At 35.3% G+C, this 17123-nt stretch overlaps 1 protein-coding gene across 6 annotated transcripts in view; it reads left to right on the top strand.

Annotated features, from left to right (window-relative positions):
• Positions 1-14213, top strand: part of LOC124157922 (PR domain zinc finger protein 10-like) — a 71374-nt gene extending 57161 nt beyond the window's left edge. For all 6 annotated transcript variants that reach the window (XM_046533009.1, XM_046533010.1, XM_046533011.1 and 3 more), the window contains 4 exons: positions 4675-4848; positions 7015-7153; positions 7269-7357; positions 10552-14213. In XM_046533009.1, coding sequence (XP_046388965.1) covers positions 4675-4848; positions 7015-7153; positions 7269-7357; positions 10552-11160 — 1011 coding nt within the window. In that variant the 3' untranslated portion in view covers positions 11161-14213. The remainder of the gene's footprint in view (positions 1-4674; positions 4849-7014; positions 7154-7268; positions 7358-10551) is intronic.
• Positions 14214-17123: the final 2910 nt, after the last annotated feature.

Genomic DNA, 17123 nt, shown 5'->3' with positions numbered 1-17123 from the left:
ACTCTTCGGCTTTAAAAACTGTATTATTACATGAGTTTCGTGATAGCGTTTCATGTCGGCAGATTGCTGGACTTACTAGCCTCGAAAGCTCTGTAACCGTAACTACGCGACTCGGCATTCGTAATGGTACTCGAAACGCAGGAATCGAGTACCAACTACTCAACTCGAAACGAAATTTCGAGTACTCGCACATCCCTAGAAGATGGTTTTGTTATTACGATTACATGGCGCGAAAATTCAAATGACTGTTGGAAACGCGGTCGTATATAAATTTTTACTTTCAAGTACTACTGGAATCGGAATCGATTTTTCACCTTGGCAAGTACTCATTTTCGATTCCGGTTCTTGGCCGAGAATCGAGGAATCGAACCGACCCATCACTACTTCAAACCAATTTTCTGAATCCGTGATTTCGTAGACACGAGTGTGCTGTTTTTGGAAACTGGGTATTACATGGAGCAGTAGGAGTATGAGTACAATCACGATGTTTATGCTGTTAAAGAAATTGTGGTCGGGAAAAAATAACTGCGAATGATTCTGAAAAGCAACCTGAAAAAGCAGACAATGTGCATAAATAATAATAAATCATTTGATTTACATGAATTATGAAAATTTCATGAAATTAAAGTGAAAGATTTGTTGACTACTGAGAATAGCAAATAATGCAAAAAATCTGGTGTGACTGTGGAAGAGGCAAAGTAATTACTCAACCCATCTTTTTTGTTGTCCCTGCAATTTTTATGACACATCGCCAATTAGTAATGCATAAAATGATCAAATGACTTGAGATTAATTATTTATAACGATAAATGGTTATGACAGAGGCCATAAAGTAATGTGAAGTAAGTAGAAATAATACTCGATGCTGCCAAAAAATATAACTCTTCTCTTTCAATGCTACTAGTTATGAGTATTGAGGCTGAATGGAGCTAGGGTAATGGTTCAACTATTTTATGGAAATTTGAGTGCTGTGAATGATATTTTGAATATAATATATTTTCTCCATCTGTTTTTATCCTTTCATTCCATTATTTTATGCTACTTCACATTTTTATTGTGAAGTTTTTTTAAATAATTCCCTTTGCAATCTTATAGACAACCGTATTTTTGTGAAAAATATTGTAGTATTCTGTCATATAATGACTGTGAAATTGTTTTGGGACTCATAGGAGTGTAAATGATTCTAAGGTCAAAATTAATTGAAAATGAAGGAGGAACTCACCAGAGTCCTGCACAGTTATTTAGCAATGACATTCATGGCTATCTTATGACTATTTCTTTTGAAGTTAAAACTATTCAAGTACTGTTGTGTATATTTGGTAGTACAACTCTTGACCACCTTTTGAACACAAGTCTGTCCATTGGGTTTTGATTCAGAAGTGAAAAGTCAATTTTAGAGATGGGTCGAATAGCAGATTTCTTGAACTCGAATATCGAATTCGAATATTAAATCATTGCTCGAATATTCGAATACCTCGAATACTAAACGATGAATGCGGGAAAGTTTGACTTGGTTGCCTACGCAGCAGGAAACACAAGATTTTGGCTGGTTATTGTGATTTCCTCTAAAGGATTCAAACAGGACTTTAGCTGATTAATGGAATATTTCAATATTATGGAAGCAATTGGGCATATAGTTGATTCAACTAACATATCTTTCAAATATTCTAAGGGGACACACCACCTCGCAAAAAAATGATTGCATGCCGTCTCGGCATTTACACTGCTACAATGGAATTCTGTCTGATGTATACAAACGCCTTTCTGTCTTATCTACCAAACGCCATTTCAGCGGCACGCCCATCTGATACTCGGCTTCCTCTAACTTCTTATTTTCAACAGGTAGCTCGCTCAACCCCCACTCCTGCCACCAATGACGTGCGTGCGACAGTGGGTGGCGCGAAATTCAAAGTATTCGAGGTATTCGAGAGCGTACCTTTAGCATAATTATTCGAGATCTCGAATATCGAATACTTTCCTGTATTCGAGTTTTCGCGGATACTATTCGCACATCTTTAGTCAATTTATTCAGCTGCTGACATTTCGGCAAATTCAGATATCTGTTTTTAGTTTTAGATTTTTGTCATTCTAGGAAACCTTAAAATGAAATTTTTAAATTGCAAATTGTAATATTGGTTTTTAGCCCTGAAGATTGCTGTAAATTTGCCTTTTCTTGATTGAAAATTTACTATCCATTCTGGACTAATTCTAAAGGATGACATGTTTTACTTGCTGGTGTAGAGTGAAATTTTTGGAAGTATTATCATGCCAAAAACCTGTTGTTTAATATATAGTCATAATTGAATTCGGTTTAAGTAAATTTGAAATTTTTCAATGATTCTAATCCATAGAGATGGATAGTGACGTGTCGAGATTGAGTCCTTGGCTAGGCTCCAAAATTTGAGTTGGCTCAGTAACCTGAGCTACATTTATTTACATAGTATTTTCCATTCAGGCTTCTGCACTTCAATGAGAACCAGCTTAGGCTTGTTCTCCTAATTTGTCTGAGGGTTGTTTGCTTGGTTAATTTTCTATTGCCTTTATATTAGACTTTGCCTTTATGTCTTTGTCAATGTTGGTTATAGTTTTAGTCTGCAACAATAGCGTGTGTTGTTGCATTTCTCGTTCTTGCTCTACAGTGTTACTATCCAGGAAGAAGTAGTTGAGGATGTAATTCAGATTACTTACCTTTCGATCGGAAAAGTATATCCTCCAGTTCATCTTTTTTTGTTTCACTGGCTATACCAATATATGATGGAAGCTTGGTCTTTACTCATTTTTTGCCTGTTGGATTGCTCTGCGAACTTAAGTTGGCCATGCAAATGGTGATGATGAGGCTTCATTTGAAACTATGTTTTGTGCAGGACTCTGGTTTTTCACTTCTCAGGAAATATAACCCATTCGATTGCTTGAAGGAAATACTAGTGGGGTAAAATTACATTGCCACCGCATTCCCCTTTGTAAATTAGATGGTATGGTCAGAGGGCTGTATTAACATTTTCCTTGATTTTCCAGGTGAGCTGCTTACTTTCAGAGGCTCCCGAGTGATATTCTTCTTGAACAACTTACTCTGCATTCAACCCTCTACCTTACACAAATGTTTTTTTTTACCCATTGTCTTCAGTCTTCTTTGTAATCTGCTAATTGTACATGATCATCTTTGTGATCCTTGAAAATAATGTTCTCTTCAGCATGCTGTTAACCTTCATACCATAGTCTTGATTTTTATCTTAAGATCTTTTTCTTTGCCTTTACAGACACCTTCAGTATCCTTATGTTCATCCTAGGGTCTTCTCTCTGCCCTATAATGAGTAGCTGAATGCATTGTCATAGACCTTACCTCATCTGTAAATCTTCATGTTATGTTCACTACGCAGGATAGTTTGTAATTTTTGTAGATTTATCCATTTTTTTCCTCTCCAGAGACTCAATTTGAATTGTGTTGTGTTCAGTCACCTTTTAATGAGTTGTAGCCCTCACATTCTCTGGGAGTATTTGATTATTTGGTTCTCTTCATTGGTTTCAACTAGTGAAGTCCTGTCATCGCTGAAGTCCTGGACCTCATGTCTCTGGCATTATAAATGATTTTACTATTACAATCTGATTTTGTGACTTCTAATGATTTTGGATCTAGTTATACATTTTGGTTTGTGAGCACTGATTTTGTTATTTGGCTTTTGAGTAGCTCCATGTTGGTTGGTATCAATTAATATTTCTTCTATTGTATTGTCCTCTTTCTTTGAAATATTTCCCACCATCAATAAATGTGTCCACATTGAACCTCAGAACATAAGATCCTGTTTTAAAATGTTTGAGGGTGTTGACCCAAGGTAGGTGATAGCATTTCAAAAAGCAAGCAGTTTTTCATCAGTGGAACTATGCATTTTACAAGGTCATCTAACTTCTTTTTCTTGAAGTTTGACATCCTTATTATTTTTACTCTGAGAAAAAATACCATTTCATTGGGTTCACATATAGTATATTCTGTGCATTTTAGACGTCAGTCAGGCACTTTCAACTTATAAATCCAAGCTTATTCAGCTGGCTTTGCCTTAAAAGAATCTGTAAGTACTAATATATTCCCATGATATGACACTCATGTGCACATTATTAAGCTATTAATTTGGTTATTGATGGCTAGTCTTAAAATTTCCTTAATTGAGAGGTATAAGTCTAACTTTATGCAGCCCTTTTTAAAGGTATGCATATTATCTTTCCATGCTAATTCCCTTTCCTCTCATGCTATATGACCAGTATTTGATAGATATTCATCTAAAATGATTTTGATGTTCTCTGCTCAAAGGAGAAGGAAGGCACTCATGTTTCACTTTTTTCCTATGCTAACCTCCATTCATAGAAATTGCCGGCTATTTGTATTTATAACAATTTAAAAAATTAAATATAGAGATGTATTTCTTGGCAAATGTGCCTAACTATAAAAGTATATGCCTTTTTAATCCAATGGGATCTCTCTCTGATTTTCATCATGTGTTATACTGCATTCCTTTCACAATCAAACTTCTGAATTTAAATGCATGGAATATGCTCTTAGAGTCTAGGGCGTTCTTCTCTTCGGTGCTGTTTTGATATATTTTCTATTTTGTTTTCCCTTATTGAAAGCCTTCATTTTATTCTGCATTCTCTTATTGTCGGATTTCATTTTTTTTTACTCAGGGAGGTACAATGGAGACTCTAGGATTTCACAACCCATCCTACTCACAGACTGTCGGGAGCATCACCACTCATGCTCATAATTGTAACTGGTGTCATAAGCAGTACGCATCCAAGCCAAAGTTGCTGCAGCATCAGAGGAAGAAACACCTTGATCTTCTTCCGCAATCTCAGCAGGTAAGGGTATTGTTGCCGGTGAATATGATATTTTTTAATGTTCCTTTTTTCACTCGGTGAAGTATTTTGTTGTTGTCCAGTTCGAATATTAACTCTTCTCAACTTCAGTCTGGATTCAACACTTAAAAGAGGATGTACTTTGAGCTTTGTACCTGAAGATTCTGAAAAGCAGCGAAATGTTTGTTTATTAATACTATAGTGTACAGTAGGATGGTGCAAACTGCAGTAAAGCTAAGAATTTTAGAGTATTTACTGGTATCTCCTCCTTAGCTCAAATTCAGTTAACACAGTATTCGCTATTACACAATTCGGCTACATAGATGGCATCCGTTATCGCAACTTTTTGATGACAAAGACCCCAATGAAGTAAAAAGTGAAAAAGTTTCTCACAATGTGGGTTCTGCCCTAACATGTTATAGGCAGATTTTTAAAAGCTAAGCACATATCACAGGACCCTTTCTTGAACAATAATAATAATAATAAAATGTCTTTATTCGGGCGAGGTTGAGGCTAAAAAGTCCCCTCTACCACCTAACCCCTAACAATGGGGAAGTTCAGGAAGGAATGCCTCCTCTAGGAAAGCCAGAACAATTCTGTGTCATCATATCCGCATTGATTGTCTTCCCGAAGGTTTCCCAGTAGTTACTTCAGGTTCTAAACATTCTCTACGTACTCTTGCTTAGTTATATCTTTTATGTGGATAGTGTTTTTGTTGATGTATGTGGTTGAATTATTCCCATAATGCTCTCCATTTTAAACTGGCCGATAGAAAACTAATAATGTCAATAGCATTTCTATTGTTTTGGTCATTCCATTTGAGGCAGAGGATATCCGCAGTTAACATTATGGGTTTTGTTTCTCATTTTCAAGAGTAAGTGATAATGTTTAGTATGTAATCTCTATTAGGTAAGCCCCTCTCATCCTTGATGCGAATGAAAGTTGAACTGTGCTCATCAGTACCTTCTCAACCAATAGTGTGGACTTACATGTTTGTGTAGAGGGAGTATTTCATGGATTTTAGAATTGGCGATAATTGGATAAATAATAGAATAATAACATTGTCATTTTATTAGTAATATAAAATATTTCAGGTATCCCTTGCTTAAGATAGTTAGGGCTGCATTGGCTGAAGTTACTCAATTTACTCGAGCTACCTATTATTTATAAAAAGAGTTGCCAAAAAAGACTTAAACATAAGAAAATATAGGTAGGAATGATATGTGAGTGCAATTTTGCACCTCAGCACAATGCCAACGTCAAAAATGATTTTTAAAAGGTATTTACAGTTTTCTGCTTGACTAGTTTCAACACTGCTACCAACCTTTGTACACTGAATAATTGACGACACTGTGGCTAAGTACTCAGAATGGGGCGAAAACTTACGGCGAAGTCCGTGTAGTGGTTTTCGTTTTGCAATGTTGCTACCAGAGATCTCTTCTCTATTTGTTCAACCAATCCTCCTGCTTTACCTCAACTTAGGAACTTGCTAAAAACTCTCATCTCATGTCTGAAGAAGCACAAGAAAAGTAAAGAACATTTTTTACCTTTATATATTCATGAAGCAATTGGCTCTACAAAAGATAAAAATCATTTGGATTTTCGGTCACTGTGCCACATTAACTGTATTGATGTTCATGGTTGTAAAATAGACCCAGAAAAGTCAGCCTTTGATGCAGAAGTTGTAAATTATATTGCCTGATATACCCCTCCCACTTTACACGAAATTCACTCAACATGAAACTTTTAGGAACGTATCTAAATTCTCAAGCGAGGTATACCTGCATTCCTTTATAGATTTTTATGTAATTAATATGTCATAAAACTTGTTGCTTGGGATTTTCATGGTCAAAATTTTACGATTTTTGATCTGCATCATCAGTCATTAACATGTTTTCTCATGGCATTCTAATATTTGCTCAACATTACAGTTTTTGGGGTTGCATATCTCGTGTTAAGCGGGAGATATCTTTATATATGTGGTGTATCACATGTGGAATTGTTAGTATTTTATTCATTATCTTCTGTGGTTGATATGGTCGGGATTTTTTTTAATAAATAGAAATAGTTGTGTGGGTCCTCGCTACCTATCAACATAAGTGACGTATTTTTCTCCTCTTTCAATGTAAAATACCTTCATGAGATTTAACTTTTGTTTCTTTTTTTTAGGTGCCTCGCACTCTTCGCACTGATTGTGTGGATTCCCCAGCCTCTGTTTCGGATGGTAAATACTTATCTGGACAGGATGAAACCCATGTTATTCATTTGCAAGACGGAGACACAATTACTTCTGATGTTAACATGTCAGGTATGCTCATTATAAACTTAATCATTATACAATACCAGCACTCGTTATTGGGCTCCTAAATCTAAGAGTTGTAAAGTTGATGGTTGAAAGTTTACATTTTTTTATTCTCTTTCAGTTGAGTATGAGACCACAACTGTGGAGAAGCTTAGGGACTATCCTGAAGGAGGAATACTCATTGACCCATTATCAATGAAGTCTATCAAGGTAAATTCCTCATGATTATATTTACTAGCCTTCGTGAGCAAAAATGGCTAGTTCATGCAACTCAATGGCTAGTGGAATATTTACCCTGAAAGTTCTAATATTTTATTGTTTCAGTTTTTATTTATATAGGTTTAATTTACTGGTTTTTAAAATCATCCTGTAATGATTTAATGACTAATTCTTTGTTTGGAATGTATTGTTTAGTTCTGGAAGGCTGAATTACATTTTTTAATATACAGGCATCCCCCGAGTTACGTAAGAGATGCGTTCCGGCAGACTATGCGTAAGTCGAAATTTACGTAAGTCGAACCTTTGCGTTGGCGCTTCAGAGATTGCTGTATAACAAGTTGTATCGCACAGGAATGAGCGCAACCACATACGCCACCACATCCATCGCTAGAACTGCAAATTTTCACGTTGATTGCTGACTTGGGATTTATAAGCAATTTTTCTACAGAAATTAATGAAATTTCCTTCGAGGAATGACAAAAATGGGTCACTTTGTTATTTTTAGCACGTAAAAAACTCTATAACTATTCGATATTTTTTCTACCATAGGTTGTACGAGCGAATATCTACTTCTTCGCGCTCGCATTCGAAAATTAACGTAGTTATTTGAAATACGGTTATTGCTTACGTAAGTACGGATTTACGTAAGTCGAGACATACGTAACTCGGGGGATGCCTGTACAGCATACTGATTATCCGGCTGCAGTATATCTGTGTTGCGAATAATCCGTGCATGATTTTCACACTCGCTCAATATTTTCCGCGATCTTTATAAAAAATAAAATCGGACGCAAAATCACCAGAATTACTGCATTTGAATGCTAGGATACACCAGGTTTATTATTTCCATTAGAATCCCCTTCGTAAAGCGGAACGGTGCTAGCTGCATTCACGGGAGCTCCGTGTTCCTGCTCTCAAAGCCTCGCAGTGCTCGATCATGCTCCGTGATCACGGATACATGTCCCGCAGCAGTTGTAACCTGGGCAACTTGTGCGAGACACGGCTACGTGGTGTGGTGCCTGAAATTGTTGTTGCTGACGTCGCGCAGTGGTTTTGAAGCATTCGTGCATACCACTTTTCTGTATCCGTGCAAACCACTTCTGTATCCGTGATCACGCAGTCGCCGATGCGTGGTTTTTCGAAACCAGGCCTTACATGGAGCATTAATAATACGAGTTCAGCCTTGTTATCGCCGCTAAAAAGATTGCGGACTAGTGAAGAAAGCTCTCAATGAGTCCGGGAAGCACTCTAAAATGACATAATTACTGCATTAATAATGATATATTGTTTGTTTTGCGTAAATTACGAACATTACAAGACATTTAAGTGAAAGTTTGGATTTTACGTGTTTTCCGATTATTCGTGCCATATATTCCCATCATTAGCCATTAGGATAATCGGGAGTGTGCTGTATAGTAAGTCCTCAACATACAAACAAGACGTGTTCGGAGACCTTTTTCTTAAGCAACACCTGAGCAAGGCAATGAAAAGTGTAGTTACCCTGCAGAATGCAACACTGAATTACTATTTTGCATTAACTCACGGTGGTGATGAACAGATCTTGCAACTTCTACACGGCCGAAAAGCTTTCACTGCCCTCAGTAAGAACAAATGAGGCAAATGCTGAACAGTTCCTAACTTCAGAACGATTTCATTGAAACTTCATTTAGACTGACCCCAAAAAGCGAGTTCCTATATGCCACACTGCATAGCATTGGCCAACCTCAATTGTGCAAAATGTGACATTTTTGGCACACTTCTATTTTCTAATGTTTGTATCTCTGAAAGATTGTAAGTCGAATGTTGGTAAGTGGAGGACTTAACTGTAATATCCAAAACAACAATTCCATTTAGTTACTGTTATGCTTCCTAAAGCACTGTTAATCCTTATAACTGCTTTAGTATAGCTTCTAAATTATTCAGTGCCAACTTCCAGAATCTGTGTAGATTTTGCTCTGATTTCAGTGCTGCAGGCCTCTTCTAGGGGTTCTAATTCCCCTTATGATAACCCCTCTACTCCCACCTTATCATTCATTATTTTTCTTCATTTTACTCGTTGGTTTATTTATTTCTTCGAAGCATTTCACCTACCATAATTTACATGTTGGCCCTTGGGTTTCTGTGTTGTGATCCTCTCGTTTGTTGTTTGTTTATTTTTTTTTACATATTAGTTTTTTCACGATAGTAACAGTTTCATTGGTGTCATATCAGGCTAGGGAAATCTGATGTAGGTCTTCGGGCCTCAATCGAAGAGGCTTGTTAAACTTGGAATTTTCTGTTCCAATGCAGGATGGCTTAGTGGCTTAGTATTTATGTCAAAATAAGTGGTATTTCTAGGTAGATAACGCCCAATAAATATGGTTAGCTAAAGGGTTTATGTAATTTCATCTTCGTTTTTTAATGGATTCCCATTTTCTTGAGAGTAATTGGGCTAAATTTATAGTCATATAAAGTTTTAGGAAAATAAATTTGTATTTATGCCAGTTAAAGTTGAGGTGGTACATCAGCCTGATCAAATTTTAACCAGCTGAGTAAGTATGGCATGGCTTGGCACAATGGTATAATGGCTAATAATGTGCATAATTTTTCAGAACAAATTATGGTACTCACCAGAAGGTGCTAATCTGAATATTATAAATAAGTTGATATTTTCATTCACAATATCAGCATCAATTTCTCAAAATTTTAGCAGAACTGGCGAATTGGAGCTTTCTTGAAGCCAATGTCATGTAGAATAAATAAATAGATTAACTTAAAGCACAGACCTTTTCGATCAGTGCATTCCAAAATATTACTTTTTGGTTTTGGCAAGTTAAAGTTTTTGTCTTGTCTTGGAATGTCTTGGAAAGCCTTGAAAAAATTGTTTATTACATATCTATGGATTTGTTGCTTGTATTTGCCAATTTACTGTATTTATCTGATTATAGTCCCCCTTTTTTTCCGAAAATGTCCGTGATAATTATAAAGGGGGGGACTATATTCACTTGCATTTTTTAATTTTTTACCTGAAACTGAAGCCTCAAAATTAGGGGGGGAGGACTATGTTCGGAGAAATACGGTATGTGAGGATAATCACCATATGATGGTAACCATAGTTGTGAAAACTTGTACTCCTGTATGTTATCAATCTTAATTGCTTCTATTGAATTATTTTTTAAATTTTTTCCCTGTGTTTGAATTTTCAGGCTGCTGGTGATGAAAATGGCGCAGCTGACCTTCTTGCCCAGGCCATGTCAGAACTTGCAGAGACTCAGACAGAATACAGACTGTTTTCGGGATCTGAGCACTATTTCAAGATAATACACACAACTCCTGCCCACATAATGGTGGCTCCCACTGAGTCTCTCCCTCCTTCCCCATGTCCCTCTCCCTCTGCAATGGTCGAGACAGTCGCTAGCAGTGACGCTCTCACCCTTGAGGCGAATCCCCCTATCTCTGCCCTCCTCACCCCATCAACCTTGTCAACACACCCTCCATCGACCCCTGAGGCTGCAGTGGCCACTGACAGCTCCTCGTCCTGCTGTTCCTCCTCCTCCTCCCTCTCATCCCTAACATCCACCTCATCATCTATTGCCATGACAACAGCATCCCCCATGGCAACATATCTGACCCCAGTGTCTGTCTCCGTATCGTCATCGACTCTGGCAATTGAGCCGTCACAGCTGCAACACATACTGACATGCAGCCCGACGTTCCCAACAAACACCTTGCCATTGACGACTTCAGTCTCGCCATCACCCAGCGTTTTGCCGCGCACATGGGCTGCAACATACACCTCTTATACTGCCCGCTGAAGGAAATTATGGGAGGCGTCCTGGAATTTGTTTCATTGGTGCACTCGCAATGATTTATTGAACCCTTACATGAAGGGTTCATTTGAGAGATGCCTGTGTCTCTCTTTGGCCACAAAATTGATGGTATGCTTCGCGTACTATTGTGGCTGATGTATTGGTTGCTATGGATGAAACCTGGCAATCTTTGGAATACTTGGTAGTCTTTTGGTCTGATGAAAGACCTGGAAGAGCATTGTATCTGCATTATTGTTGATGCAGTAGATGAGGATTGCATTTTGCCCTTAAAGTCAACAGCTTTTGATTACCGTAGTTCTTTAAAGCTGGCTATGGTAGACAGATGAATGTCTACTTTGGGATTGGTGAGGATGATAGGAGTTATTTTTTGAAAGGGTTAGCATCCACTAGAAATATGATAAAATGGTAATGTTGCCTTTCATCTACGGTTGAGCATAAGGATTAATTAAAATTTTATCTCTGCATGCAGTGTTTGTGAATCCTTTAGTGTGAAAATATTTTCACGGTTTAAATCACTGTAGCATAACAAGCTTTGAGTTTTGCTTTTTTATCATTCATTATACTTGCTAATAAGATAACTATTCTTTTAAATGTATATGTAGTGAGTACTGCTTAATATAGACAATTGGAGTGATATAGTATGATTTAGGGGTGTATTTTTAACCCTCAAATGAGGAAACTTGTTTTTAAGGTCAGTTAAGTTGTTCACTGTGCTGTTAAGGTAATGCTCTACACTAATATGTAATTCTGGTGCAGTTAATTCCTAAGTATGTAAAGATGTTACAAGAAATTTGTTCAATGAATATTTTATACAGAAGATGTTGTCTAGTATACTACATATGTGATTTTTATCAAGACTTTCTTTTAATGTCTTCATGAGTCTTTGATAATCAAACCTACAACATCCAAGTTAAGTAAGAGTTGGTTGACAGACTTAATTATTTAGGATACTGGTAGTAAAGGAGTAGTTTACATAGCCTTAATTGATGTAAGTATTAGTTTTTCATCACAATTATTTTAACTTAGCATAATTACGAAATCAGAATTTTGAATGATGTTACCTGTCCTTGGATATTCTTGATTGTTACTTCAGATTTTCTTAATATAATGTTTTCATTATTAATATAGATATTGTTTTATAAACTTGAAGCTGGCGGAATTTTCAGTAATTTAGACTATTTTGCATAGCACATCTGTAAATTTGAATCTAACAAATAATAATGCATATTCTCTTCTTGGAGCATAGTGTGTGATGAACTACTAAAGCACAAAATGGGATTGAGTTTAAACAGTGTGTAGGTATTTTAAGACAAGAGAGTGTAGCATGGAGGGATTTGCTGTCCGAGAGGAAATGAACCAATTTTTTACAAAGAGCTTGTTTTTCAATCAACATAATCCGTAGGATTGATGTAAATTAGATCATTCTGCATGTAAATTTAAATGCTTGTGATATGAGATTTACTGAATTAAAAGGATAAATTTTTTACGTATATGATCAAGGTTTATAAAACTGTTGATGTAGTTTGTATGTACAAATTTTTAACCAGTTGTTTAGCCCGCTTGTTTACAAGCAATTTGCCGAATTAGCTGTCAGGAACTTGAGAGATTTACTGTCAACTGTACTTGTAAGGTATTTGTACTTTACCTTTCTTTCTCTGCATTCACTGCATGTTTCTTTGCTGTCTTCCCTCGTAATTTGTTGATGGACTTTTTGATTTGTGTGTGAAATTTTCTTGAATATTGGAATATTTTTGTCTCCATTAATAATAAATGTGATATGATGTATGGGTAATGTAAAAATGGAAAAGCATTTAATGCAATTTGTAATGTTTCTGAGGGAGATTTAATGGTGCAGAACTGTAAATAGTATCAGAGAGTGAGATCAAGTTGTAATGTTTATCACTAAGTGTAACTTAGCTCATTTTCTCGAGTCATATAGTTTCAAATTCTCCATTTGAGCACTGCTTGTCCAAACACAGCCATTGCTCTTTAATTCAATGAAACAAAGCTTAAAAGTTCAAAAATGAAATAGAACATATGTACAAGTACAAGAAATTATGATAGGCATCTCAATATTTCTAAAATTCAAGGGAGAAGGTATATTTAAAATGGCTGTTGTACTTTGTGTTCTCTGTATAATTTAAATAATGTTTGAAGGTATTTCTTGTGGGTATCATCATTTTCACCATCATGTGGTGGCTACTATAAAGAGCTTAACTGCTAGGAAACTTTAATTTCTCATTTTCTCTTTTATTTTAAATAATATTGTATCCATATTTCCTGATCCAATAAATGTATACTGTATTTTGGGAAGCTCGCTAAGTTATAATCCAACATTCGTGACTTGGCTACCTAAATAAGTTATGTTATTTTTGCTACTAATCCTAATTATATAATTGGCTAAATGTTAGGCTTGGCATTGAATGAGCATAATAACAGTTGTATGATAATTTTTTCATCTTATATTCCTAAAAATTTTTGTAGTAGGATTTTTAACTGGTGTATGGAAGAAGCCTTGTTTTGTCGTGTATCAATTGTGTAGTCTTAAAATTTGTCACAAAATTAGTTCATTATAATTTAAGAAATCGGCAGTAATGGTGATTTTATGTGAATGTAATTGATAAAAAATTATATGCATTGCATTAGTTCAGTTAAAGAAAAAGATAATAGTTCTTTTGAGAGTTCTTTACGGGCATCACTACATTCAATTTGCTTGTTGATACTTCTAAATATATATATATATACACACATATATGATCAATTATTTTTGCTTGAAAACTATTTTATTACTGCTCTATTTCATTGTTAAATATATTTTGAGTGAAATGCATTTATATATTATTTGTTTGGTAGATTATTGTTAATTCAAAGAGAATCAATGTCTCATTAAGTGTCTATATTAAATGTTTTCAACTGATCCTTTTTTACCTTTCTTTCAATGCTAAAATAGACCATAGAAAGTCTCATTTACCCATGTTGATTTTTTTTTAAATGTAGCTTCTTGATAATTTGCAAGTTATTAAAAAGATGGAGATATATATGACTTAATAGTTCTTTTTAGTGTTGTCTTTTTTTTGATAAAGCGTCATCAGTTGTTGCAAATTGTGGAGTTAAGGAGGGCAAAGCTCCTCTGTAGGGTTATGGTTGGCTACACATGAATTATCTCATTGTCAGTGGTAGATTTGTCAAATCAGCCATGGTTTTGTTTGCATGGATTCATTATCTGTGATTGGAGTTTTTTAGATGCACAAATTTCACTTCAACAACTGTTTGCTTTGACTAAGAAAAGGGAATTCCAGAGAAATTTTGTTATCAATGTGATTAAAAGGTAGTACCATAATACCTGAAGTATAAGGTCATATTTTGATTTATCGTTCGTTGTGTGGTCAAATCTTCAAATTTGGTACTTGGCTCTCCAGTAAAGATGAATTTGAGATAATTATTCATATCATCTGGTCATAATATTCATGAACTTTTCCTTGCAATAAAACATTGGGCATAAATTGTTTTCGTATGTCCACGTTGAGGCAGGCATGTCTTGAATTTTGGTTCAAAATTTATTCTCTCTGCAGCCTCTAGTTGCTAATGCTGTTCAATTTGGGATCAGTGATCAATCAATGCCAATATTCTGATTTTTTGCTTTATGAGAAAATTAAATTGATCTCATCTGAGGTTAATTTCTAAATATTCATGCACAGAGAAAATTTCCAAAAAATTAAAATATAGGAGATTTATGCCTTGGAATCAAATGTTCCTGAAAAACTGGCATGCTGGATGATCTTCCTCGTTGGAAACTATGGAAGGCTGTAACCATGTGAACTGAATGTAGGTGTGGACTTAATCTTATAATGCCATCTCAACAATCTGAAAAATACTGATGGGACGGCAATAGGTCTGTAATTACATGATCCAAAGGCAGTACCTCATTTGAGTGTGAGTTACTTTGGGGGGGGGGAAATGCTGAGAGCAGGGGTGGTCTGGACTGGTCGGCTTAGGGGGGGCCCTCACAACGCTCGCATCTACGATGAAGCGTGTGTGTAAGTTATTAACTTCTATCATGCATATAAGATTCAAAATTTGTCTCTCGCATCTATCGTGAAGCATATAAAAAATGTGTTATAACAATAGGTAGATTAATACTCACTGCAGTGAGTGACATACAGAACATTTCCTCTTGTATAGATCAGTTTTTTTAGCGTGATTAGAATATTAAACTGTGACAGGTAAGATGCAAAATTTAACTGAAAAAAGAATTGCAAAGGAGACTAAACCCTTTTTTTTTTGCTGCAATCAGCTCATTATATCACCGACAGTAAAGAAAACTAGAAATATTATTTTTCATAGGCAATTATTTCAAAGGAATCGGTTTTTCACATTACTGTGAAATAAATGGAATGTTTACAGCACAAATAAATTAAAAATTCATCATGTCTAATTAGACAAAGGTTGCGGATAATAAAAAAGACATTACTTGAACCTAAGTTTTTTGCAATTACATATAAACTTCAACATTTACATTATGATATATCCACTGTACAAACGCTTGGCGATCGCCCACCGATTCAAAAGCATTTGTGCAGTGGAGGTATCGATTACATAACATATTTAATTCACTCTAAATGCAGGAAATAGTTTGCAGGCTAAAAACGTATTTAAGTGATCAGTTAAGATAGTTTTAATTTTATATTTGGTATATTAACATTGAATTTTGTTAGAAAATTTAATGTTTGTAATTAAACCTCTCGACTCAAGATTTTTTCACAAAGCATTTCATTCGAGTTCTTGAAATTGCTCACTGTTTATGTACAAATATACATATACTTGCTTTATTCACAACATACTCTGTGTTGAAATATTAGATAATAATAAAGGTTTCAGAGGGTGAAAGAGAAACTGATACTTTATTTTGAAAAGATTCGAAAAAGTTATTTCAGTGGTTTGTTAGATTTCAGTGCTATTTTAAGGAGAAAATACTTTAAATATATAATAGAACCATTACACTTTATTAAGTCATATAAACTGTGAAATTCTCACATCATAGTCTTTTTTTACAACGAAATTGCTATTTTTATTAACTTTTATCATGCATATAAGATTCAAAATTTGTGTCTCTCGCATCTATCGTGAAGCATATATAAAATGTGTTATAACAATATAGGTAGATCAATACTCACTGCAGTGAGTGACATACAGAACATTTCCTCTTGTATAGATCAGTTTTTTTAGCGTGATTAGAATATTAAACTGTGACTGGTAACTGTGATAGGTAAGATGCAAAAATTAACTGAAAAAAGTGAATTGCAAAGGAGACTAAACCCATTTTTTTTGCTGCAATCAGTTCATTATATCACTGACAGTAAAGAAAACTAGAAATAATATTTTTCATAGGCAATTATTTCAAAGGAATCGGTTTTTCACATTACTGTAAAATAAATGGAATGTTTACAGCACAAAGTTATCTAACTTAAATTAAAAATTCATCATGTCTAATTAAACAAAGCCTCAGACAAAGGTTGTGGATTCAAGATCTGGGCATCATCATATGTTCTTAGAAATTGCATTCCATACCTAACCTACAACCACCATTAAATCATATTGCATTGCATGGTACTCTGTAAATTGATGTCAAAGTGAGGACACCTGGTCGCCCCATGGCTGTGAGAAAAATTAATTACACGAACAAGGGGTGATCTAATCTTGTCAGATAATTGTAACAGTTAACTGGAAGATATGATTGCTGGAAGAACAAATTCAGAGAAGTTCATGAGAAGTCTCATACGGAAAGGTCATGTTTTTGGGGTTTCCGCCACATCTATCCACATCCTTGGATGATATCTCACATAAATTCCAGTTTTTTTAATCTTACGGTGTTATACTCTTTCTGTACCTTAGAGAATTATGCAGCTGGTATCAAAATCAGTTGGGTTAAACAAGCGTTGTGTGGAAAT

The sequence above is a fragment of the Ischnura elegans genome, chromosome 4 (genome assembly GCF_921293095.1).
Source record: "Ischnura elegans chromosome 4, ioIscEleg1.1, whole genome shotgun sequence".
Taxonomy (NCBI): domain Eukaryota; kingdom Metazoa; phylum Arthropoda; class Insecta; order Odonata; family Coenagrionidae; genus Ischnura; species Ischnura elegans.
Note: the sequence above shows the minus strand (reverse complement) of the source record. Positions and strands in the feature narration are given on the sequence as shown.